We start from the raw sequence: 25740 nt of genomic DNA, 5'->3' as shown, positions 1-25740 counted from the left end.
GAGCGTGCCGGTGACCCGGGGCAGGTGCCTGTGGGGCGCACTGGCGACCCGGGGCAGGTGCCCGAAGGGTGCTCTGGTGACCCAGGGCGGGTACCCAAGGGGCGCGCCAGTGACTTGGGGCAGGGTACCTGAGGGGCGCAGGTGCACCGGTGACCCAGGGCAGGTGCCCGTGGTGTGTGCCCTGCTCAGGCTCCAGGCCTCTTTGTTCCTTGCAGAGGCTGATGAGCATCAACTACCTGGGCAGCGTGTACCCCAGCCGGGCCGTGATCGCCACCATGAAGGAACGCCGCATGGGCAGGGTCGTCTTCCTGTCTTCCCAGGCCGGGCAGCTGGGCCTGTTTGGTTACACAGCGTACTCTTCATCCAAGTTCGCCCTCAGGGGACTGGCGGAGGCTTTGCAGATGGAGGTAAGAGCGTCTTCACTTTTACGTTGATTCCTTTCAGCCCAGGGGGATGTGTTCCCCTTTCAGTTCAGTTCAGTCGCTCAGTCATGTCTGACTCTTTGCAACCCCATGAACTGCAGCACGCCAGGCCTCCCTGTCCATCACCATCTCCTGGAATCCACCCAAACCCATGTCCATTGAGTCGATGATGCCATCCAACCATCTCATCCTCTGTCGTCCCCTTCTCCTGCCCTCAATCTTTCCCAGCATCAGGGTCTTTTCCAACGAGTCAGCTCTTCGCATCAGGTGGCCAAAGTATTGGAGTTTCAGCCTCAACATCAGTCCCTCCAATGAACGCCCAGGACTGATCTCCTTTAGGATGGACTGGTTGGATCTCCTTGCAGTCTAAGGGACTCTCAAGAGTCTTCTCCAACACCACAGTTCAGAAGCGTCAATTCTCTGGCGCTCAGCCTTCTTTATGGTCCAGCTCTCATCCGTACTTTGAAACTAGGACTTCATAGATCTGTCTTCAGTGTAAGAGAATTGACTCCACCCCTTGAATTTGCAGTTACCCTGTTTTCATTGCATAAAAGATGATAGGTGTTGACAGAAGCAAGATGGCTGTGAGGTATTTGGCTTGCTTAATTTAATATGCACTTTGCTTCTGAACTGTGGTGTTGGAGAAGACTCTTGAGAGTCTCTTGGACTGCAAGGAGCTCCAGCTATTCCATCCTAAAGGAAATCAGTCCTGAATATTCATTGGAAGGACTGATGCTGAAGCTGAAACTCCAATACTTTGGCCACCTGATGCGAAGAACTAACTCATTTGAAAAGACCCTGATGCTGGGAAAGATTGAAGGTGGGAAGAGAAGGGGATGACAGAGGGTGAGATGATTGGATGGCATCACCGACTCAATGGACCTGAGTTTGACGGGAGTTGGTGATGGACAGGGAAGCCTGGCGTGCTGCAGTCCATGGGGTCACAAAGAGTCAGACATGACTGAGCAACTGAACCTAACTTAGCAGTACTAACATCTTCATAGTATTGTGGGCAGATGGCAGAGCTCTTGTGTTTCAGACATCTGCAGTAAGGTGAGTATCACAATAAAGGAGTCACATGAATGCTTGGTCTTCGGCGCACGGGAAGGCTGTGTTTACACCGCGGTGTGCTGTTAAGTGTGCAACAGCATTGAAAGGAACTATACACGTTCTCAAGTTAGAAATACTGTATTGCTCAAAAGTGTTAACCGTCTTCTGAGCCTGCAGTGAGTCCTCAGTAGTAACATCAAAGATCACTGATCACAGATCACCGTAACAAATATAGTCGTGATGAAATGTTTGAAATATTGGGAGAATTAACAAATGTGTCACAGAGTCATGAAGTGAGCAGCTTCTGTTGGAAAACTGATGCCAGTAGACTTGCTCAATGCAAGGTTGCCACAGACATTCATTTGGTAAAAAATGCAGTATTTATGCATGAGTGCTAAGTCACTTCAGCCATGTGTGACTCTGTGCAACTCCATAGACTGTAGCTCACCAGGCTCCTCTGTGCATGGGATTCTCCAGGCAAGGACACTGGAGGGGGTTCCCGTGCTCTCCTCCAGGGGATCTTCCTGACTCAGGGATTGAACCCTCGTCTCTAATATCTCCTGCATTGGCAGGTAGGTTGTTTACCACTCTCGCCACTTGGGAAGCTCAAACCTTCAATTAGTAAAAAATGCAGTATCTATAAAGTGCAATAAAGTAAAATACAATAAAGTAACTATGTCAGACTTCCCTGGTTTTCCAGTGGTTAAGACTCCAGGCTCCCACTGCAGGCAATATGGGTTCAACAACCATTCAACACGGTTGGGGGAGTTCCACATGCTGTACAGGCGGCCGAAAAGTGAATAAAAACAAGGAAGATGCACCTTGATTAGAAAATAATAATAATAAATAAATAATTTTAAAAATCCCAGTAAGCTGTGACTGTATTAACCTAATACTGTGTGAGTATGCATAAGGGTAACCAGATACTTTGTTCCTTTTTTTGTCATTGTTCTTTAACATTCTTTAAAGATATTCCTTTAATGAAACGATCCTTCCTTTATGCATGTGTATTCAGGTGTTCAGTTGTGTCCGACTCTTGGGAACCTTTGGACTATAGCCCACCAGGCTCTGCTGTCCATGGGGATTTCCCAGGCAAGAATACTGGGGTGGGTTGCCATTTCCTCCTTCAGGGGGTCTTCCTGACCCAGGGATTGAACTTGCATCTCCTGCATCTCCTGCGTTGGCAGGCAGATTCTCTGCCACTGAGCCACCTGGCCTGACTAATAAGATGAGTATGTGTGTGAGGGAAGAGCTACTGTGTAGCTCTCAGTTTTTAGACAAATCATTTGACTTGATCTCATCATCCTTGTTGGTAAAACTGAGAATAAGACTTGGACTAAAAATTGCACTTGGCTCTCCTGATACTTATGTTTTAATATCCTAAAGAAATACTGATGAACGGGCATGCTTTGTATCTTCATAGTTAGTGAGCGTGTCGTGGAAGGAGGGTGTTTGGGGTCAGCGTCCAGTCGACGCCTGTCAGGCGTGTGCAGCTCCCCCCGCTCTGTGCTGCAGCCACCGGGGGTGCTTAGAGAGCACTGCACGGATCTTTCCAAAACCATGTGCTCTAAGGTGAAATTCTTTCTAATTCTATATGTAGTTGACCTTGAACATCGTAGATTTGAACTGCACAGGTCCACTTGTGAATGGCTTTCTTCCAATAAAGATGATAGAGCTACCTGATCTGAGGTTGGTTGAATCCTCAGATGCTGTGCCGTGGGTGTGGTGGGCCCCTTGGAAGGCTAAATGTGGATTTTAAAATAGGGTCACCCAGGGAGTCAGTGCCTTTGACCTCCATGTTGTTCAGGGGTCAACTGTGTACTGAAATGAAACACTACCTCATGATGTGAAAAGCCCAGAAGAAAATTAATTGTGGCCGTTTCTCTTAATGGAGAAGGAAATGGCAACCCACTCCAGTATGCTTGCCTGGGAAATCCCATGGACAGAGGAGCCTGGCGGGCTGCAGTCCATGGGGTCGCAGAGAGTTGAACACGACTTAGCGACTAAACAGCAGCAGCAATCCTCTTATAGTAAGAGTGTGGTTTGAGGATCTCATTTCATGATTTAGATTAGGAATGGGTACTCCCCCCCCGCCCAAAGCACCGGAGTGAATATTTTAGCCTTTGAGGGCTAGATGGTGCCTGTTGCAACTACTCAGATCTCTTCTGGCAGCAGGAAAGCAGCCTTGTGGTGGTTTAAATAAACAGGTATGGATGTGTGCCAATAAAGCTTTATTCATAGAAACAGGTAAAGGGCCAGATTTGGTCCTCAGGCCATAGCTGGCCGACCTCTGATTCAGAAAGCCCCCAGAGAGCCCTGGGTGGTGCCGAGCAGAGTGCCATGCTGCCCTGACGCTGGATGAGCTCGTGTGACAGACAGGTCCTGGGTCAGTGGGAGTCCCCACCAGCCTCTTTGGGACCGGCACGCTGTGCCCATCTCCTCCCACAGGAATCAGCCACAAATTTCGTTTTCATCAACGTCCTTGATACGCTTAGTTGATAAGAGGTCTTTGTAACATATGCTTAGCCAGTGGGGCACATATGGCTGTGAAACTTCCAACAAGAACACAAGTAATTTCTTTTGTAGCTTTCACTTTGATATATCCCTCTATGAATAACCATCTTCTTTTATAACAGTTTCCTGAGATACATGAGGCAGATGTCCTTGTGTAGCCTTCTAGATAATAAAACTGAGTTTTCCAAAACTCTGTCCAGTTGCTCAAAGCCACATCATGACTTTGTAACAGAAATAGTAGCAAAGTCTGTGCCTTTTGGTCCTGCCTTCCCGCTCCCTGCCTGCTCTATGATGTGTCTGTAATTTAGGTCAGGGTTGCCTCAGCTCTTCCCTTTGGTCTCAGAAACCCAGCAGGAGAAGGCACGTTTTGGGATTGAAAGGCGTGTATGAGGGCTTTCTGTCCCCAAGTCTGTCTCGCAGAAGGACTCCAGGAGTCACTCAGGGCACATGTCTGATCTGCGTGGCCCGGTTCCCTTTTGGGTGGAAGGAAGAAGCTAATAAATAAGAGGGAAGAGACAGGAGCTGCCCTTCTGGGCGAGTCTCCGAAGTCTCTCAGTGACATGTGTGATTCACAGGCTGCAAGTGGCCGGTCTGGACTTACCAAGCGGCTTACCTTTGCTCCATATTTGGACTCTATTAAAATAAAATGTCCTCATGTAAGCAAAAACTAAAATCAACATGTACCGTGGAAAATAGAGTTGAGGGGAAGTAAGTTCAGTCATCAAAATCTAGCATGTTCATAGCAGAACTTCCACCAATACGGTTGTTTCCTTTCCAGCTTACACTGCTGTGTTCTTGTTGGTCTGTTTAGCCAAGGTGGTTTTGTGCTCTTTGTGAATGAAACGTTCTATACTTCAGGCTCTAATTGCCTGTGATTATTGTTTCTGGTTTAATAAACTCTTAAGTCTTTCTCCACCACACTCTTGCTCCCTAAACTAGAGTTGGATCTAGAAATGCTTTATGTGCAATGACTAAATTTGAAAGAATGCTTTGTTGGCATTTTTTTGCTTTCTTTTTTAAACTCAGTCTTTTAGGTGTAAAGACATCACTTAAAGATTTTAGAAGTTGTTCTTTTAGGAAAGCAGACTTTTGAGGTGGGAGTAGCTGAAGATACGGCAGCAAAGACCAAATAAAAGAAAGCTAGGTGCCCTGCTTTCCATGTCCCTGCTCCTGATCACCCCCACCCCCTCCCTCATCTTTTCCTGCTCAAAAAGAAGCTGAAGCTTAAGTTCTGAGCTTCACTGTCAGCAGCTCTAATGCTTTTTCCAGCTCCCGGGTCTCCGTCTTCGCTTTTCTTTTTTAATGGTTGTTTGTTACTTTGTTTGGCTGTGTTGGTTCTTAGCTGTAGCACGAGGGCTTTCTGGTTGCAGCTCACAGGCTCAGTGGCTGCAGCTCAGGCTTCATGGAGGGCTCTCTGGTTGCAGCCCACAGGCTCAGTGGTTGCAGCTCGGGCTCACTGCCCCGCGACACGAGGGATCGCAGTTGCCCAAGCAGGGATGGGACTGAGACCTTGCATTGGAGGCAGGGTCTTCACCCCGGACCCCCAGAAAGCTCCTCCCTGCTCTCTGCCCTTGTCTTTGCTTTGATGGGATGAGGAACAGTGCACCTTTAGGTGAAATTATTTGGGTAATGAATTGGGTCCTGAGTAAGTGGGCATCTCTGAGACTGAGGCCAGGTGGAAGGGAGGAAATGATGGTAGGGCAGGACCAGGCAGACCTGGGGCGGAGAGGAGAGAAGAGTTGGTCAGCAGGACCAGGGAGACGCAGACAGTGGCTAACAGTCTGCAACAGAGAATCAGTGCGGTCCTGGCTTAAATTTTTCGCAGAAGTGGTCCTGAGGGGTCAGCACTGTCTTAGCAAGAACCAGTGAGGCCACAGCACCCTCGTTTCCTTTTCTGCCGGGGTCGGGGGTTGATGTGTCCCCTACATGCGAAGCTTCAAGCTGTGAACTTTCAGAGACGCGAATGTGCCTTTGGTGCATCTGGTCCGCACGTCGTGAGCGAGGCTGTCCCTGGCCCTCCGTCCCCTCCTGCTGACGATCCTTCAGCCCTGCCGTCTCCCGCCCCTTCTCACCCCTCCAGTCAGAGACGCTCCTTGCGGTTCACGCAGTGCCAGCCCCTGTAAGCCAGCTGTTGTACTGCACTTCAGTACTTTTCAAGGTACTGTACTGTTAGATTTAAAATGTTTTATTTTTTTATGTATAATTTTTGAAAACTATTATATACCTATTACAGTACAGCATGCAGAGCCGATTGTGTGGGTTGGGCACCTGGGCTAACATCGTTGGACTTAGGAACAAATTGCATTTAAGCAAACTCGCTTAGAGTGCAGCTCATCTGTATGTAGGGGACTTACTGTAGTTAATTAAATCAAGATGCGGAGTTAATTTTGGGGGGCTTCCCTGGTGGATCCAACCAGTCCATTCTGAAGGAGATCAGCCCTGGGATTTCTTTGGAAGGAATGATGCTAAAGCTGAAACTCCAGTACTTTGGCCACCTCATGCGAAGAGTTGACTCAATGGAAAAGACTCTGATGCTGGGAGGGATTGGGGGCAGGAGGAGAAGGGGACGACAGAGGATGAGATGGCTGGATGGCATCACTGACTCGATGGACGTGAGTCTGAGTGAACTCCAGGAGTTGGTGATGGACAGGGAGGCCTGGTGTGCTGCGATTCATGGGGTCGCAAAGAGTCGGACACGACTGAGCGACTGATCTGATCTGATCCCTGGTGGCTCAGATGGTAAAGAATCTGCCTGCAGTGCAGGACATCACCTCCAGCACAGAAGACCTGGGTTTGATCCTGGGTCGGGAAGATCCCTTGGAGGAGGAAATGGCTACCGTCTCCAGTGTTCTTGCCTGGAGAATCCCATGGACAGCAGAGCCTGGTGGGCTACAGTCCAGGGATTCACAAAGAGTCGGACACGACTGAGTGACTAAACCACAACCAGAGTTAGTTTATTTAGATTTTAACAGATTATTTAACCAGGAGTTTCCACTGCCTGTAAGCTCCATGAGGGCATAGAAATAATGCAGCAAGTATCTGTTGGGTTGTTGCTGTTGTTCAGTCGCTTAGTTGTGTCCAGCTCTTGCAACCCCACCGTCGAGATGCGCCAGGGTCTCTTGTCCTCCATGGTCTCCTGGAGTTCGCTCGTGGACTCACGGCCATTGAGTCAGTGATGCTGTCTAACTGTCTCACTTTCACTTGTTGGATAAATAAATACAATGGGGACTTCCCTGGTGGTCCAGTGGCTAAGACTCAGAGCTCCCAATGTAGGGGAAAGTGTGTTTGTCTCTCAGTTGGGTCCGACTCTTTGCAACCCCATGGACCCTAGCCCGCCAGGCTCGTCTGCCCGTGGGATTTTCCAGGCAAGAACACTAGAGTGAGTCGCCATTCCCTTCTCCAGGGGATCTTCCCAACCAGGTGATCAAACCCAGGTCTCCTGCATTGCTGCTGCTGCTGCTGCTAAGTCGCTTCAGTCGTGTCCGACTCCGCGTGACCCCATAGACGGCAGCCCACCAGGCTCCCCCGTCCCTGGGATTCTCCAGGCAAGAACACTGGAGTGGGTTGCCATTTCCTTCTCCAGTGAATGAAAGTGAAAAGTGAAAGTGAAGTCACTTAGTCGTGTCTGACTCTTAGCGACCCCACGGACTGCAGCCCACCAGGCTCCTCCCTCCATGGATTTTCCAGGCAAGAGTACTGGAGTGGGGTGCCATTGGCTTCTCCGCTCCTGCATTGCAGGCGAATTCTTTACTGTCTGAGTCCCCATGGAAGCCCTGAGATTTGGCACAGCCAAATAAATAAACAGACATTCAAATAAATAAATACAGTGGTTAAGTTCGTAGCCACTGGAGGTATCCAGCCATAGGCTGAGAGGGTCATCTGGCTCCAGGATTATACCGAGGATACCAGTACTCAGAAAGGGGTTGGACTGGTTTCTCCCAACCCCACCCCTGGGAAGAAGCTGTTCTGAAAAGCGGTAAGCTCTTCTGGCAGCTCAGCCATAACCTTGAGTTGGAGAAACGCCGCTCTGACATCCTGCCATGGAGCTTACAGCCCCACCGTCCTGGCCCCTGACATCCTGCCATGGAGCTTACAGCCCCACCGTCCTGGCCCCTGACATCCTGCCATGGAGCTCACAGCCCCACCGTCCTGGCCCCTGACATCCTGCCATGGAGCTTACAGCCCCACCGTCCTGGCCCCTGACATCCTGCCATGGAGCTCACAGCCCCACCGTCCTGGCCCATCGTGGGGGACAGGAGCACTACCTCTGCAGCGGCCATGCCTGAGCCGCCAACTTCAGGCTTCGGGTGGGCTGTCCGATTGCCGCTCACTGACTTGCTTTTTGATGACAGCAGTGTTTCCTCCTGTCTGTGCCCAGCGAAGGGCAGGGCCGTGGGAGGCACTTTCTCAAGTCGCTATCATGAAAACAAGTGGAAGAGAAATTGCTTGCTCATCAGCCTCCCTGCCTGGCCCGAGTCCAGAGCCGTTACGAGCTGGGCCTTGGGGCTGCCCACCCCATGACGCTAAGCAAGTGCGTCTCACGCCTGGGAGTCCAGGGCCCAGCCAGTGGGGACCGTGTCCCTTGCTAGTGCCCCTCCCAGGCTGAGCGGTTCAGCTGCCCTGCCCCTGCAGCTCCTTCCTCAGCCTGCAGGACTGCATCACGAAGGGAAGCAGGGAGAGAAAAGGCTGGATGTCAGACAGGCCCCAGAGTGCTCCGAGGTGTCATGTGACTCACCTGTCGGCCTCCTTGAAACGCGCGGGGCCTCCCTCAGGACCAGTGCCTGTCTGGGTCCCCTTGGTGTTCCCGTGGGACTCAGCAGTGGGCCAGGAGCAAGCAGAGTCGTGGCCAAGGTTCCGAAGGTTTGAATCACCCCCATTAGCATCACTGAGCTGCAGGGGTGTGCAGCAGGGGTCCATGGGGCGCTGTGTCCCGGCCGGGCGGCAGGACGACCTTGGGGGTCATCAGTGTATTCTGAGTGGAGAGGTTCCAGGGGGGAGACGCGTTAGAGAGGGAACCAAGCCTGGGATCCTGTTCAAGATCGGGCAGGGGTGCTGGAAGAGGAGCTGGGAAGGAGTTTCCGCGTTTAGATGCGGGTGAGGTGGTCCTGGTCTGACCTGGGGGAAGCCCCAAGGAGCACCATGTTTGCTGAAGAGGTGAGCCCTGAGCCCTCCCTGGTGGTGGGGACTCCTGGGCCAGCTGACTCTCGGGATGGAGTCACTCTCCACCTGGGTCTGGGGCAGAGGGGAGGGGTTTGAATGGTCTCAGCCTGTATCGTAGGTGAGATGAGCAGAGCGGCAGTTTGAGAAGCACCGTGAAGGAGAGCAGCTTTGCAGCCGGATGGCCGAGGGACAGACTTGCCCGTGGCCACGGCTGCCGTGCTGAGTGCTTGGGGTGGGGGTCGGGGTTTGGGGACGAGCAGGCTTCCTTTTAGCACCGTTTGCTGTCCTCACGGCAACTTCCAGGCCCTGGTCAGTGGGAGCGAAAGAACCTTAGAAGGAGGCGAGCGAACCTCTGTAGCTCAGGGCCAGCTGATTTCTGGAATAGAGGCTCTGGTGAGCTCTTTAACTTTATTTCTAAATGATCTTCAGGGCCAAGAGTTTCCTGATTCAGCCAGTGGTAGGGGCTTCTCTGGTGTCTCAGCAGGGAAAGAACCCGCCTACAATGCAGGAGACACCAGAGATACAGGTTCTATCCCTGGGTCAGAAAGATCCCCTGGAGAAGGAAATGGCAACCCCCTCCCGTACTCTTGCCTGGAGAATCCCATGGACAGAGGAGCCTGGCAGGACTGCAGTCCACGGGGTCTCAAGGGGTCAGCATGACTGCACACATACACACCGCTCCTCTACAGAACCAGCCTGTTGGTCTCACTACCTTTTGAGAAAATCAGGGCCGCGTGCGGAATGTCTGCCTGGCAGCCAGTGTGGGTTGATAAGGGAGGGTGTGAAAGTGTGTCTTGTTTTACTAAAGTTCCCGATGTTGTCTCTGAAATGCAGGTGAAGCCTTACAATGTGTATGTCACAGTTGCCTACCCACCAGACACGGACACCCCTGGGTTTGCAAAAGAAAACCAAACCAAGGTGAGTATGCCTCTCTGTGCCCCGTTTCCAGTCTTGAACGTTAGAAACCCCTTTTCCTGTTTTCTGTTTTACCGCCCTTCAGCTTGCAGGCATTTTCATCAGAAAATTGAGCTTCTTTCAACTTATGTGCTTGCAAGAGGCCTCAGAACTTTCTGGAACTTTCATTTGAAATCTTGGGGGCTATAGCCCTATTTTCTTTGTTATTTTTTGGCAATGCCGCACAGTGTGTGGGAATCTTAGTTCCCAAACTAGGGATTGAACCCAGGCCCCCGCAGTGGAAGCGTTGAGTCCTAACCACTGGACCAGGAGGAAAGTCCTGGTTTGACCCTGTTTTCAGAGGCCATTATTGCTAAGTCTTCGGGCTTGATGTAATGAATGCAGTGTTTTCTTTCTGATGCAGAGTATAGCTTGTAGTTTTATCTAACAAGTTAATGGTCTTCGGCTTCCCAGGTGACACCAGTGGTAACAACTGGCCTGCCGATGCAGGAGGCTTAAGAGACACGGGTTCAATCCCTGGGCGGGGGAGAAGTCCATGGACAGAGGAGCCTGGCAGGCTCCAGTCCACAGGGTCACCAAGAGTCCGACATGACTTACTGACTTAGCATGACACATAATACTCTTTACTGATAATATTTTCTCCTCTGGACTTAATTTCATTTAAGGACTTGAAGTGGTTGCTAATCCATTGTCTCTGCCTGGAGGTCTAATGGGCACCTCAGATGTAACATTTCAAAAACAGCACTTTAATTCCCTCTCGTTCCCGCTTACGATTTTCCATCTCGTTTCTGGTGCCCGCCATTCCCACAGCTGCTCAGGCTGGAAGCCCTGAAGCCAGCCTCGATGCCCCCTCTCACGCCAGCCTGGGCTCCGCTCTCAGGACCTATCCCCAGTCGGACTTTTCTTTAAACTGCAGATGCCACTACCATCCCAGCAGTGTGAGTTGCCGGTATTTTCCCCTGAACTGTTCTAATGGTCTTCAACTTGGTCCGCCTACTCCTGGTTCTTGCCCCGCTGGAGTCTTTTTCATAGCATAGCTGGTGATCCTTTTAAAGGACAAGTCAGCTTTTGTCACTCCCCTGTGCAAACCCCTCTTGTAAGTAAAAAGCCAAAAAGCAAAACTTAAAAAAAAACAATCCAAAACCACAAAAGATCAAAAACTCTTGTGCAGCATGGTCTAATAAAATGTTCTGGAATGGTGGAAATGATCTATGTCTGCAGCTCTCTAATGCAGTCACATTGTGGCTGTTAAACACTTGCCATACAGCTAGTGGGACCGAGACACGGAATGTCTCATTTTATTTAATTTGAAGTTAGAATTAAATGCCGTATGTTGGTGTTGATGGCACTCTGCAGTGTGCGGCTCCCCGGGCTCCCAGCATGCTGGGAGTAGAAGCCAGGGGCCTTGAGCCGTTTGGGACCCCGTCTAGACCCCGGCCACCCGCCCTCCGCGATTTCTCCTCTTCCAGGCCTCCCGCGCAGGGGCTCCGTCTGCCCCCTGCGCCTGCCGGCCGACCCCACGTGTGGGCTGCACTCTGGCCGCCCTCTCTCTGGGTGTCCGCGTGGATCTTCCTCCTGTGCTTCTTTTCGTCTCCGTGTAGCTGTCATCCTGGAGAGGACTCCCCTGACGTGCTGTGTCTGAGCGTCCCTCCCGCGGGATGCTCACCGTCCTCCGCCCTGGCCTTGTTCTTCGCTGTTTTCCCGCCTCTGGACTTAAACAGTAATACAGTGACTGTCAGTCATCCCGAGCCGAAAGCAGGCTCTGTGCTTTGTTCATGTGAACCTGCCTTGACACGTAGTAGGCACTCTCTGAGCAAGCAGAGTGGGGAAGAAAGGAATCAGTCAGAACTTCCCCTCTTGAGCTTGTCGTTTCTGGTTTTCCTCTCTTTTGTAGCGATTCTCAGGAAGTGTGAATCCGCACCTCATAAACCTAGCACTGCCGCCCATGGCTGTATGTTGCCAGAAGGATGTATATTTCCAGAAGGATGTCTGTGGTTTAGAAGCCTTTCCCCCATTCATTTCTTTCTGACTCTGCTTCCTAAAATGACTACTATTTCAAAGAAATCAAGTTAACGTGAATGCCCTGTTTTAAAATAAGGGAAATCTGCTAAGCAGATTTGCAACATTTGATAAGTGGTCTTTTAGGTAGAAGCCAGAGCTGACAACAGGTGGTGGTTTCCCCTTGAAGATTTGATTTTGATGTTAAATTGCTTTTTGTTTTTCCTTGGCTAAGATGTTGGGCTGACTTCTGTGGGTAGATGAACTTCAGCCTTGCTCCGTGAGTCCTGTAGAGGGCGCACAGAGCCTTTGCCTCTGCCGGGGTCTGGCCACACGTGGTCGTGCTGGCCTGGGGACGTGGGAGAGTGGTGGCACCTTCAAGAGGACTTTTCTCTTAATTCAGGTTCATCAAGAAACACTTGACTTGTATGAGCTCTACGCTTTTCTATCTTAAGGAAATATGTTCTGGTTTTTATTTTATTTTTTCAAGCCCACATGGTAAATAAAATTAATCGTTTCATACCATTTAAGGCTTAAGTTTTGAAACTTCTAACTGAAACTCCCTTCTAAAGAATTTTTGAGCACATGGGTTGCATGTTGCTCCAAAGATTTAAAAATAAAAAAGACAAAGCAGGGTCTTTTTTTCCCATATTTTAAATGACGCTCTGATGGTTCTCACTGGAATTAGGGCTCTTGTCCCACAGAGTGACTGGGGCGCCACAGGGCTGAGCTGTACACGGTAACCAGGTGGGAACTGACCTGCAATCCAGGTGGCCTCAGTTCTAAAAGTAGGAATCCGTTCAAAGGTAGAAGACTAGAATTATGTATAAATTAGGGGAGGCGGACTGTCAAAATTATTTACTTTTTAATGTAGTGGGTAGTAATGGTATTGATAATGTCTATTTTTGTTTCACCTTTTTAGCCTTTAGAGACACGTCTTATTTCAGAGACCACATCGGTCTGCAAACCAGAACAAGTGGCCAAACAAATTGTTAAAGACGCTGTAGTAAGTAAAACCCTTGTTCCCTTGTGAATAGTTACAGTGCTATATTTCCAAAAAGGTATTTGTCCCAGGGTTTTTTTTCAAAATATAAAATTACTAGCATTTGTGTCTGTGTGTGCATTAAATTCATCATATCTAATATCATAGACTGTTCTTTTCTTCCCTGGTTAATTCCATGTTAATAAGTTCTGGAAACTCGTTATATCTCTTTTTATTTTTGAATTTTACTTTTGATTGCACTGGGTCTCTGTTGGTGCGTGCGGGCTTTCCCTGGTAGTGGCAAGCGGAGGCTCCTCTTCCTCGTGCTGCAGAGGCGTCTCACTGCGGCGGCTTCTCTGCTGAGGAGCGTGGATGCTCCAGGCGCCCTGGCTTCTGTCACTGTGGCTCCCGGCTCTGGAGTCTGGGCTCAGCAGTTGTTGGCACACAGGCTTAGTTGCCCTGCAGCATGTGGGATCTTCCTGGATCAGGGATCGAAGCTGTGGCCCCTGCACTGGCAGGCGGGTTCTTACCGGACCACCAGGGAAGTCGCATGGTTGTGTCTCTTAATCTTAGGAGCAGGTTGAGCAGTCTGAGAGCCTTAGTTCTTTGAAAGGAAACCGAGATTTGCCTGTGACGCGTAAGCGGTTACAGACTGTGTCTGGTGTGTTGTCATCTTCCTTCTCTGCCACAGTATTTTCAGTTCTAGATTATTTTTTTAGGTGTCTTAATGCCGCACTGGTTTAAGGATTTTCCTTTCCCTTTCCTGCTTCCCGGTATAATTTCCCCAAATGTTTACTAACAAGAAAGTGCTGCCCGCCCCCTCGGCCATCGTCCTGGTGGCCCTCCGCGTTCCAGAGTTTATTCAGAGTCCAGAACGGTCTTTCTCGAAACCAGGTGCTGTTCTGTAGGACGATGTGTGGGCCACAAGCTTTTTGGCAGCGTTCCTGTTAACCCACATGCAGAAAAATACACATATCCAGAGGACATATAAAATACATGTAATCCTTAGGCCCACATTGGATTTAGGAAACTTGGGGATGATCCGAATGAGAAGTGTCAGCTGGCTGGACCTTGGCCTTGAAGGAACATTCGTTGCATGTTCAGGCCGAACCCAGCAGAATACAGGAAGCCTTGAAGGCTATTAAAACATCTGCGGACGTGGGAAGGACTTTGCCCTGATTGTGTTCAAAGGCGTAGGAAGATGGCACCAGTGGATTGGGTGGACTTTGTTTTTCCTGCTTATCTCAAGTCAAAGCAAACACACTCCATGTTTTTAATGATTCGAAGCAGCTCTTTGTATTTTGGCAGGATTCCTTTAATCTGGAGGTTCTCATGCTTCTTTCGTCTCTTGAGCACTTTCCACCCTAACCTTGTCCACAGCCCCAGAGAACTTTTGGTTCCATGGCTTATCCTTATCAATATTTGCTGCATCAGAAAGTGAAACTGTATCATTTAAAAAGGATTTATTCATTTAAAATGACAATAATAAATTCAGTGTATTTTACTGTAACATTTTTATAACAAAAAGTATTTTTCAAAACTTGGGGGAGGGGGGCATTGTTTCTCGTCCCGCAGCCTCTTTAGTGTCTGTGCTGACTGAGAGCAGCTGGCCCGTAGCTGCTCCTGCACGCCGTCTGTCAGGTCGTCCTGCATGAAGGGTGCGAAGCGAGGCTGGCCGTGCAAAGACTGTAGCTGGAAAAGGAAGGGAGACTCTGTGGGCTTTTCAGATCATTGTGGACATTCCTCTTTTTTAATATAAAAACCTAAACTAGATGAATGGTGGTTTCTTAAAGGTTAGTCGCAATGTGAAATTGGAAATTCTAGCAGTGAACTCCGGAGAAGGCGATGGCACCCCACTCCAGTCCTCTTGCCTGGAGAATCCCAGGGACGGGGGAGCCTGGTGGGCTGCCGTCTATGGGGTCACACAGAGTCGGACACGACTGAAGCGACTTGGCAGCAGCAGCAGTGAGCTCTTTGTTCTGTGACAGCCCATCAGTCTGCCTTGCACTGTTTTGTACCCATTCATGATTGTGTAACATTATGTATTCATCCTTGGGAAAATATGAATTCCCTGAGTTACCCCCCAAAATCGCGTTCATTCGTATCACTGCTGATCTTACGATAGAAGTCTTTCTGTAACTGAGAAGGTGACGCCTCACAATGGCAGGCACACGTTTTTGCAATTCTGGCTCAGACTTGCACACGGACTACAAGAGCTGCCCGCTTCCTTGAAGCGACAGTCGTTTCATGCATTCCTGCTAGGGATCTTCCAAGTCCCCCCGTCCGAATGACCACAGATTGTCAGTCCTGGGTCTTGCTGTAGACACGGTCCGCGGAAGCAGCGGGACCCTTCCTGACCCGCGCAGCGGAAGCCGGGCTCGTGCAGCGGAAGCCGGGCTCGCCCGCGAGGCGTCCGTGCCCTTCCGCCGGCGCAGAGCGCGAGCGGGCGCCCGTGTGATGCTCTTCGTCGCGCAGAGCAGTAAGAAGACGCGCCCGAGCGGCGAGCCGCTTCCTGTGCTGTGCGGTGGGCCCCGTTGGTGGTCTGCTGACTCACAGTAGGGTGCGCACGTCCGTCCTGACGTCCCGGTAGGTCCCACGCCTCCTTTCTCCCGTGGTCGTCTATAGTTTGTTCCCCACACCTGCCTCTGTTTCTGCTTTGTAAATACATTCATCCGTACCATTTCTCTAGATCCCACATGTATGTGTTAATGTGCGATACTTTTCTCTTTCTGGCCGAGTTTTCTGTGGGGACCTAAATGGGAAGGAGACCCAGTGCAGGAGGGGGTGTGCATGCGTGTGACTGAGCCGCTGGCTGCACACCAGTTGTCGTGAAGCCACTATTAATCAGTTCAGTTCAGTTCAGTAGCTCAGTCGTGTCCAACAGACTCAGGTCCATTGAGTCGGTGATGCCATCCAGCCATCTCATCCTCTGTCGTCCCCTTCTCCTCCTGCCCCCAATCCCTCCCAGCATCACAGTCTTTTCCAATGAGTCAACGCTTCGCATGAGGTGGCCAGAGTACTGGAGTTTCAGCTTTAGCATCATTCCTTCCAAAGAAATTCCAGGGCTGATCTCCTTCAGAATGGACTGGTTGGATCTCCTTGCAGTCCAAGGGACTCTCGAGAGTCTCCTCCAACACCACAGTTCAAAAGCATCAGTTCTTTGGCGCTCAGCCTTCTTCACAGTCCATTACTCCAATTAAAAAAAAAAATCAGAAAAAAAATGTCCTCCAGGGTCGAGATTGAACAAAACGATTCATTTTACTGCTTAACAAGTGCAGTTTTAAGCAAAACTGACCTTTAAAATTTTTCTTGAACAGTTTGTTTTCTTCCTGTGTTTACTGACCATTGTAAATGTTGGGGACAGTGGGGAGGCGCCCCCACTGTGGTCCATGCTAACCAGACATCGGCATTTCCCACCAGTGCACGTGCCACGGGTGAAAATAGGCGATTAGTGTCTCAGTGTTGGCATGACTGTGGTTTTGTCTTTGGGGAGGGTCTCCCGACACTCAGAGTCCATGGCCCTGGCCCACATTTTGAGAAGTGTCCGTCCAGCCACCCCAGCCTGCCACGGCCAAGTTCATCCCCGAGCTCACGCGTGTGCCCGTGACCGTTCCTCCTCCCCCTGACGTGGACTGGACGGACGCGGGTCATCATTTCTGGTGTGCTGAGCTGATTCCTTTCCATGATGCTACCACTGCCTGTTTCCTTTCTTTCTGTTTCAGCAAGGAAATTTCAACAGCTCCATCGGTTCTGACGGGTACATGCTGTCATCGCTGACCTGTGGAATGGCTCCAGTAACGTCCATCATGGAAGGGCTCCAGCAGGTGAGCCGTGCCCGAGCCTCAGGACAGACGGACACCCGACAGACAGCCGGGCCTTTCACTGAACCTCAGTGGGCAAAGGCTGAAGGGAGACATGGCAGCTGTACCTGAGGGTGTGAAGAGTTGTTCCTGAAGTATCAGCTTTTTCCTTCCTCTACCCGGGAGAAGTAAACAAGAAATATTTTAAAGTTGTTTAGTCACTAAGTCACAGCCCGACAGGTCCCTTTGTCCGGGGGCTTCTCCATTAACACTGGAGTGGGTCGCCATGCCCTCCCCTAGGGGATCTTCCTGACCCAGGGATGGAACCCACGTCTCCCGGGTGGCAGGCAGATTCTTTACCGTCGGAGCCACCAGGGAAGCCAGGTTAAAGATGTAACGTGAGGAATTTAGACTGGGAAGAAGTCTTCCACGTGGGGCTGCAGGTGTAGAGAGAAGGCGCCTGCTCTGCTATTAGGGTGTTAATCTGGTTTTCCTCTGAGAACGCTTCCTGTTCTGGAATTGAAAAATGGAAATCTCTGTATTTAGGGGGTTGCGTGCATGATAAGTTGCTTCAGTCATGTCCAACTCTTTGTCCCTATAGACCGTAGCCAGCCAGGCTCCTCTGGGATTGTCCATGGGATTCTCCACGCAGTAATACTCGAGTGGGTTGCCATTTCCTTCTCCAGGGAATCTTCCCCACCCAGGGTTCAAACCTGGGACTCTTAAGTCTCCTGCACTGGGAAGCAGGTTCTTTACCACTAGCGCCACCTGGGAATCCTGGGAAGTCTCTAGGGGTTAGAGGTGGTCTTGCCTGAAAGTCCCAGGATACCAGACCAGAAACTGTCCAGTGAGTCAGACCACAGAAGCCCAGGGAGGTGAGTCAAGGGTGCGATGCAGTTCCTGCACTCCCGGCAATTACAGTTCATCCGGAAGAGACATAGAAATTAGCTGCTCCTTGATGAGCCTGCTGCCGTGTCCACTGTTGGAGAATCAGAGGTAAGGCAGCAGCCTCTGGACGCTATGAGGCTTGCGGTCTGGTGGGAGAGACTGAGGAGACTGATGAGAGAGCGCAGCGCCGCGTGATGAGGGTTTTCACAGAGGGATCGCTCTGGAAAGACCGAGGCGGGTGACGGAGGGGAGATGGGGGCTGGGCAGCCCCTCGGGGGCGGTTTATGGCCGAGCAATGTGTGGTCAGCCTCATTCACCCTGGAAAGTCCCGATGAGTCAGGTAGGGAGAGGCTTCCTTCTCGCTCTGCTTCTCCCAGGGGGAGATCCTCGGAAGCCCCGGGGGGTCCAGTGGTTGAGTCCACTGTCGCCCAGGGGCGTGCAGAGTCAACCCCTGCTCAGGGAACCGAGACCCCGCATGCCTCAGGGTTTGGCCAACAACAACAAAAAGAGCAGTCACTAAATTTCTTGTAGATGTTTATAGAGAATGTGAGTAGAACCCCGTGAGTTCCCACAGACCTGCTCTCCACTCCCTCCGGATGTCTTGAACGCTGGTGTGGCTGGCTCTCTGTTACAACTGATGAGCTCGTATAGATACATTATTACCACCCGAACCCCATAGTTTGCCTTGGGATTTATTCATGGTGTCATCCATCCATCCTGTGAGTTCTGACGACTATAGAGTGACCCATATCCAGCATTAAAGTGGCCTACAGATAATCCACTGCCCTGAATAGTGCACTGTGCATGCTAAGTCACCTCAGTCGTGATCGACTCTTTGTGAACCTGTGGACTGTCACCTGCCAGGCTCTTCTGTCCATGGGATTATCCCAGCAAGGATGCTGGAGTGGGCTGCCGTGCCCTCCTCCAGGGGATCCTCCTGACCCAGGGACCGAACCCACGTCTTTTACATCTCCTGCATTGGCAGGTGGGCTGTTTACCGCTAGGGCCACTGGAAGCTCTGAATATTCCCTTGGGTCCACCTATTTCTGAAACCCTGGCAACCACTGAGGGTTTCACTGTCTCCAGAGTTTGCCTTTTCCAGCTTCACTTTGGTTTTTACACTTTTCAAAATTATCCTTCTGCCTACTTGAGAGAATGAGGTCATTTTTGAGACTTGATATGAAAAACAGCAGACCTTCATCTCATATCCCCCATTCACCCTTCTCAGAAGCAGTCGGGCTCTGACCTTTACCTCCTTATCTCTGGAGTAGACACTTCCATGGAGGCTTTTAGCTGATTTCTTGGTTCTGGATCAGGTTGATATCCTGCTGAAGGGTGCACACGGAGCTCCCCTTTCTTACCCTTCTCTCCTTGCTCACACCTACCCCTCCCCCAACTCTTACCCTCCCTTTTTAGTGATACTGTGATTTTGGTTAGACTGCACTGAAGTAGCCATCATTAGGGCTATTTCAATGCTGTTCACAGCTGAGCTGTGTAATACACACAACCCATTCTCTTTTCTCGTACAGTCTTTTTTATTCTTCCCTGAAACGAAAGGGTAGCTGGCCTTTTACTAGGTATTATTCATAATGATTGTGTTCATCTCCTCTTAGAAATATCAGGTACTGTGTCAGCTTCACCTTCTGGAAGGACTTCCTTGTGGAGCCTCCTGACCTGCCGTCAGGACTGGCTGTTGCCCCCGAGTCTGGTGCTTGGGGGACCCCGGCCCCCCTTCGCAGTCACCCCAGGGACCCTCCGCCTCTTTTCAGTGTCGGGTCCCCTGCTTCCTTGTATCACAGGGCGTTGCCTTTCTCTGTTGATGCCCTTCTCTTTGGCTGTTTCCCTCTTCTAGTAGCTTCTTGAAAAACAGGTGCTGCTTGGGAGGCAGTTTTTTTGTGGCATTTCTGCATGGCTTGTGGGATCTTTGTTCCCTGACCAGGGATCGAACCCAGGCCCTCAGCAGTGAGAGCACAGAGTCCTAACCACTGGAGGACCAGGGAATTCCTGGGAGGCAAATTTTTTGATGCTTTGTATCTTTGAAAATGTTTCTCCTTGTAGTTTCCTGCCTTTTAAAAGTTGCATTTACAGGTGTTACAGTGAGAGCGCCTTACTGGAAAGGGCAAAGGTTAATGGGTCTGCTTAGTCGCTCCCTAACCCTGAGACAGTAGTCGCCCCTTTCCAGTTGGCTGTGTGCCCAGGTCTGGAGCGAGCTGCTGGCAGCTGGCACTAGGCATTCTCAGCGCCTGGCATAGGGTCTGCCTTTTACAATCAGTACATAAACCTTAAACCAAGAAGCCTCGATTGTAGTCTGGATATTGGAGATGCTTCTCTGGATCTTTCCTAGCTCAGAGAACCCTAAGGCTACTAAGAATCTCTGTTTTGTTCTCCGTGTAGTTGCATATGTTTCAGTAACTGGACGACGATTTGTCGTTGCCCGTCTGCAGGCACTGTGCTGTCCAGCAGCGCAGAGCAGACGGCTGCTGCTCTCTCTGTTCTGCTGGTGCGTACAAAGCTCTCATATATACCCTGATCCTTGGAGCTGGTGCATACGAAGCTCTGACCATATACCCTGATCTTGGAGCAGATCACAAAGCTCTGACTATATACCCTGATCCTTGGAGCAGATCACAGAGCTCTGACTATATACCCTGATCCTTGGAGCAGATCACAGAGCTCTCACTATATACCCTGATCCTTGGAGCAGATCGGAGATACGTCTTAGGGATTGTGTATCAGAGACGTATCCGAAAGCCCCCTGGATGGGTGAGTGTGCTGTCCCGCCGTGTGAGCTCACAGGTCTCTGTCTTGCAGGTGGTCACCATGGGCCTCTTCCGCACGATCGCACTGTTTTACCTTGGAAGTTTCGACAGTATCGTTCGTCGCTGCATGATGCAGAAGGCGAAATTGGAAACTGTAGACAAAACTGCGTAATTCTTACCCCTTGGAAAAAGACTGTCTGAATAATTTACCAGCTTGCTGCTAAGTGGGACACAGTTTTGGGCTTGCAGACATTTATGTCTTGCTTTCTAATCTGTGAGATTGGACCAGTGATCTTCAGAAACCTGGCTGCAAGCAAGGGGATCGCCGTTCAACTCCAGACTATTATTAATACTATGCAAATACGGAGGAGACTACTTGATTCTCTGAGGTGGAGAGGTGATGGTAAGGGAGCTCATTCCATGTGAGCAGGATTCCGGAACGATCACTGAAATGTTTCTTCTATTTTTTTTCCCGTTAGAAATCATGTCCAGAAATGGGTTTCTGGGACCTTTTCTTTTTTTCTCTTTTTTAACTTGGTGTGTTTTATTCCAGATGCATTTTACACATTGCCGTGGGGTATGAATGCATAATAATGTCCCTGACTCACTCTGATGCTGGTGGTCACTGTGGTTTCTTTCTCTTTGATCCCATAAAACTACGTGGGGGATGGGAGAGGACCATACAGAGGAACGAAGGAGATAAATATTTTCCAGTAGGAAAAAACAATGACTTTTTTTGTCTTCTTTAGACTTGAATGCTTAGGGCACATCTCATTTTTCATTCATGGAGAAAGGGAGCCTCCTAAAATATTTTCTGAAGAGGAGTAAAACCTTAGAAGCTTAAAAGTTTACAATTTCTTCAATAGCCATAATGACCTGAAGCTCACCCATTCCATTGTAGTTTCTTATTCTTCCCATGTCTTCCTTTCCAATTTTGCTTAGACTGCTATAATATTTTTATAAAAAAAGAAAAGAGAGAGACCAGTTTTTTTTTCCTTGACTTTAAAAATTAATTAATGAATTTATTAAAGCAAATGAAAAAGTTAGAAAGTGTGACCTTTTTCTCCTCGTAGCGTATATGTAGCTTTTAAAAAAGACTGAAGGGGGACTTTGCCAGTGGTCTAGCGGTTAAGACTGCCCTTCCAATGCAGGGACACAGGTTCGATCCCTGGTCAGGGAACTAAGATCCCACATGCCATGTGGCGCAGCAAACAAACAATGCTGCCAGCACATTTAAGCTGGGTTTCCTGGGATGGCCCTGCGGGTTTCCCCCTTTGTTGTGCCCGTGTGGCGCCGTACACTGATAAATGTTTGTATTGAACCTTCCTTGCACTGCAGAGATAGAGTCCATCTGGCCAAGGTGTATAATCATTTTAATATGCAGCTGAAGCAATACTTTTACGGACCCACCTCCTTATAAAATAAGTTAGAAGATGTAGCCCCTTCCGTTTTCTGCCGGTGTTGGGGCAGGGGGCGCTCCTGCGGAGGCGCCCTCGAGGCGGGCACTGGCAGCAGCCTCAGTTTACTCATTAAGAAAAAACAAGCACGACAGGGCTGCCCGGTGTTGAAGACGCTTGTTTCTGAAATGAAATGATCGCCCTATTCTTTCCATGACTCCACTGACCTTGAGAACATCTACCGCGTGTTAAGCAAGCCCAGCCGTGGTCGCTGGCACAGCGCAGGCCTGGACGCGTTTTGCTCCCGGGACGCGGCGCGCTGTCCACTGGCGGATCCGCTGCGAGGCCGGTGAGCCGCAGCCGTGATGCGCTCTGCAGACCTGAGACCCGAGGGCGGCGCTGTCGTTGTGCCGAGCCCCGCGCTCTTGCACACGCCGTGAGCTTATGCATCTCCACATTCCAGTTCCTTTTAGTGAGAAAAGACCACTGCTTTGGAAGAAAACAGCAGTTGTACAAGAGATTAAAGATCTGAACACTAACAAACCTTTTTTACTCTTGAGTTTTTGAACTCTTGACTTTCAAATGACTTAATTTTTACAAAGTAAGATATTTAATGGCTTTTATCCACAGTGTCTTTTTAAAAGACATGAGAATAACACATGTTCAAACACTGACAGAGACAGAAAAATTATTATTTAATATATAAGTTGCTTGGGATGACTTCATTGCAGTCTATCGGGGTGGGTTGAACCCATAAAGTTTTCATGAGTCTTTCAGCCTTCAGGAGCCATCGTCTGCAAACTCTGTTGAGTCATATGGGGCCCCTTCTAAAAGGGAGTAATGACTGTATTTTCCTCATTCCCAGAAAACAGATACAAAGTAAAAGCTGGGTGTTTCTCAATTTTATTCTTATTTCTCATAAGTGTTTCTTGAATGTGGGTATCTTCTACTGATGGTCTATATTAAAGTCTAGTCCAAAATGGTGCATTCTTAAATTAACTATTTTACAGTAGTTATTCAATATACATTTCTCAAGGTATTCTCAGAGAGAGTTCAGTCATTCCAGGTCACCTACTACCTGAACAAATCTAAGAGCCCCTGTTCCACAACAGGGAGATATCCCCAACTGAGATGAAGCTCGAGCATGAGAGCAGATTCGTGGAAATTATAGCATCGGGGAATTATAGCACAAGATTCATGGAAATAGAGCATCTGTCAGAGTTGGCAAAGGTCTACAGTTTTGTAAACAAAAAGGTTTGAAAACTGATGTGTTCCTTTTTTTCTTCCTACACTTGGTGCCATAACGCACTTGATAGCAAAACCTGACTTGAGATTCCTGTAGTTTTTATTTATGTCGCACCATGGGCTGATCACTTGTCTGAAGAAATACCAACGGTTTTGATGACAGGGATTGCCCCAGACTCTGTGGAGATGTTTTTTTATAATATCCAGAGTAGACCCCATATTACCTTTTCAAAATGTTAAAGAAAAAAAATTTTTTTTGGATGGGTGATTGTAGACACTTAAGAAGCATCACACAGTGACCTGGATTCATCTAAATCGTGAAACTATTACAAGGCAAATTCTATTTTTTATCTTTTTTGGCTCAATTCTTGTTAAACCGTTTATTACACTGATTTCTTTTTTGCTCAGAAAGAAGAGAAAGACTGAATCAGACTGCAGATTGTTAGGGAAACTATTGGCTTTTTTTTTTTTTTTTTTTTTTTAAGGATCACATTGATTCAACACTTTCTATTGTGCTCAGAAGTGGGTAAGTCTTACTTGTGACAGAAGAAGTTTAATCATAATTCTGTTGAAAGGTGGATTCTGTGTATGTGACCAACAGTAGCTTATTATGTGAGTTTCAGGTCTGATGTGCCTGCCTCTGCTAGGTTGGGTTGTACTATTTTATTATAATGTATTTGTGAGTATATTTATTTTAATGTTTAACGTTATTCAGCCATTGAAATTGCAAAGTATGTTCAAGGACCCTATGTCATTGAAAAAGGTATAAAAATTCTCATTTATTTTTGCCAAAACAAAGTCAAGAGTGTTGTTCTTTTCTATGTATTTAAAATTTAACGTTGACAGCTGAAAGGAGAAGAAATTAAAAATGCTGTTACTGATGGCCCCTTTACATGAAATTGGATTTGTTTCATTATAAGTCTCTGTTTGGATCCAGTAAACCATTTATTTTTGATTCTTGGAAGTAAAAATTTGACAGACCATTTCTAATGTTAAATGACAAAACCTTTTTCATAATAGTTGCTTTGATTCAAAGAATTGTATGTCTTTGTCTTTTCAGAAGAAGGTAGTCCCATAATAATTTTTTAAAAATGGATTGTATCAACATATTTAATTTTATTATATCATATTACAATTTAAATATGTCTTAACTTACTTGAGGACACTTAAGCTATTCATACTTTTTAACCTAAAATGTTTTGTATCTTTCTCATTTCCTTAACTTCTTAGTGACTCAGCGTTGAAAAATACCTACTAACCATAATCTTCCATATTCTGGACTAAATCTTGTTTAGTTCAGAGCAGTGATGGCAGATTCGGTATTTTGAAGAGGAGAGACTAGCTTTATATTCTACACTTGCTTGAGGTGAAACTCTAAAGGCATTTTTAAACTGAGGAGCATATGGCTATTTTGATATAGAATAGAACCTGTGTTTGCTACTTTAGAAGCTTTTGTGGCAGAATTGTAACCTAATTTTCATATCTTGTATTTCTGAATCACGACAAAAAATAAATGGGGAACATGCTTTACAGATTTGAAAATGTATTTCTTAGAAATGTGCATTTTTAAAGACACATTTAAGCAAAACACCAGTCTCTTTCGTGATATTATCCTAACCTTACATCTTAAACACTTGACAAGGCTTAATTTTTATCGTTTTTTATGAAGTATTATTTTTACAGTAGATGTTTCGGCCCTTGTTTCAAATATGTTCTGGATTTGTGTGACTCTAGTGTGGGGTATATGAATAAAAAGAAGAAATACGGAATTTAAGAAAATTTCTTAGGTAATTATGTTTCATACACAAATTGATTTTCTGTGCTTTAAGGCTTCATATTCCAACAAGGAAATATCTTCTAGACTCTGAAGGGCACAGAAGAGAGAGATGGGAAAGAACACGCCTTAATATTTCTCGATCCTTAAATAGAAAAATTGTGGTCACATTGAACAGAGATGCCTTGGATGGCTTGATTGGCAAATTGAACCTTTCTTTCAGTTTGAGCCACTTGTATACATAAACGGCATAGGATATGCCCTCTGTAATTTTTATGTTTGGATGTTTAAAAAGGAAATTATTTCTTGACTTCTGTCCCACTCTTGATTTTATACACCCCATTCTCATTCGGCCTGTATTTATCGAATGCCTGTGAGGAGCTTGGTATCCAGGCACCGGCGGTGTGAACAGTACCGTGTAACAGTCTGCCCCTCCCGTGGGGATCCCATTTCTGGTGTGTCACCCGCTCACCTCTTCATCCCTCTGAAGGCTCTGACCAGTCTTCCTGAGAAAGAGGAACCGCTCCCCATTCCTGTCTTCAGGCTTCTGACCATTATGCCACCATCGTTTGAATGCCAAGCTCTGTTCTAGGCTGGGAATGGACAGAGGAAAATATGGTCCCTGCCCTCAAATAGTTTATAATCTGGGGCAGGGGGACGCATGTCAGAAATTCCATGGTGGGATTTCCCTGGTGCTCTAGTGGTTAAGACTCCACACTTCCGATGCAAGGGGTGCAGGGTCAATCCCCATCGGGGAACTAAGACCCCACAGTGCTGTGTAGCACTGCAGAAGAAAAAAGAGAGAGTGCCCGGAGATCCGACAATACTAAGGCATC

The 25740-nt window shown here is 48.3% G+C and overlaps 1 protein-coding gene across 2 annotated transcripts in view; it reads left to right on the top strand.

Annotated features, from left to right (window-relative positions):
• Positions 1 to 24899, top strand: part of KDSR (3-ketodihydrosphingosine reductase) — a 41757-nt gene extending 16858 nt beyond the window's left edge. Inside the window, exons 6-10 of one of the 2 annotated variants that reach the window (XM_055558861.1) lie at positions 216 to 407; positions 9981 to 10064; positions 12982 to 13065; positions 16764 to 16865; positions 20541 to 24899. In XM_055558861.1, the coding sequence (XP_055414836.1) occupies positions 216 to 407; positions 9981 to 10064; positions 12982 to 13065; positions 16764 to 16865; positions 20541 to 20660 (582 nt within the window). In that variant the 3' untranslated portion in view covers positions 20661 to 24899. The remainder of the gene's footprint in view (positions 1 to 215; positions 408 to 9980; positions 10065 to 12981; positions 13066 to 16763; positions 16866 to 20540) is intronic. The other variant, XM_055558862.1, reaches the window with a different exon arrangement.
• Positions 24900 to 25740: the final 841 nt, after the last annotated feature.

This window comes from Bubalus kerabau, chromosome 21 (assembly GCF_029407905.1).
Source record: "Bubalus kerabau isolate K-KA32 ecotype Philippines breed swamp buffalo chromosome 21, PCC_UOA_SB_1v2, whole genome shotgun sequence".
In the NCBI taxonomy this organism is placed as follows: Eukaryota; Metazoa; Chordata; class Mammalia; order Artiodactyla; family Bovidae; genus Bubalus; species Bubalus kerabau.
This window is presented reverse-complemented; position numbering and strand designations above follow the sequence as displayed.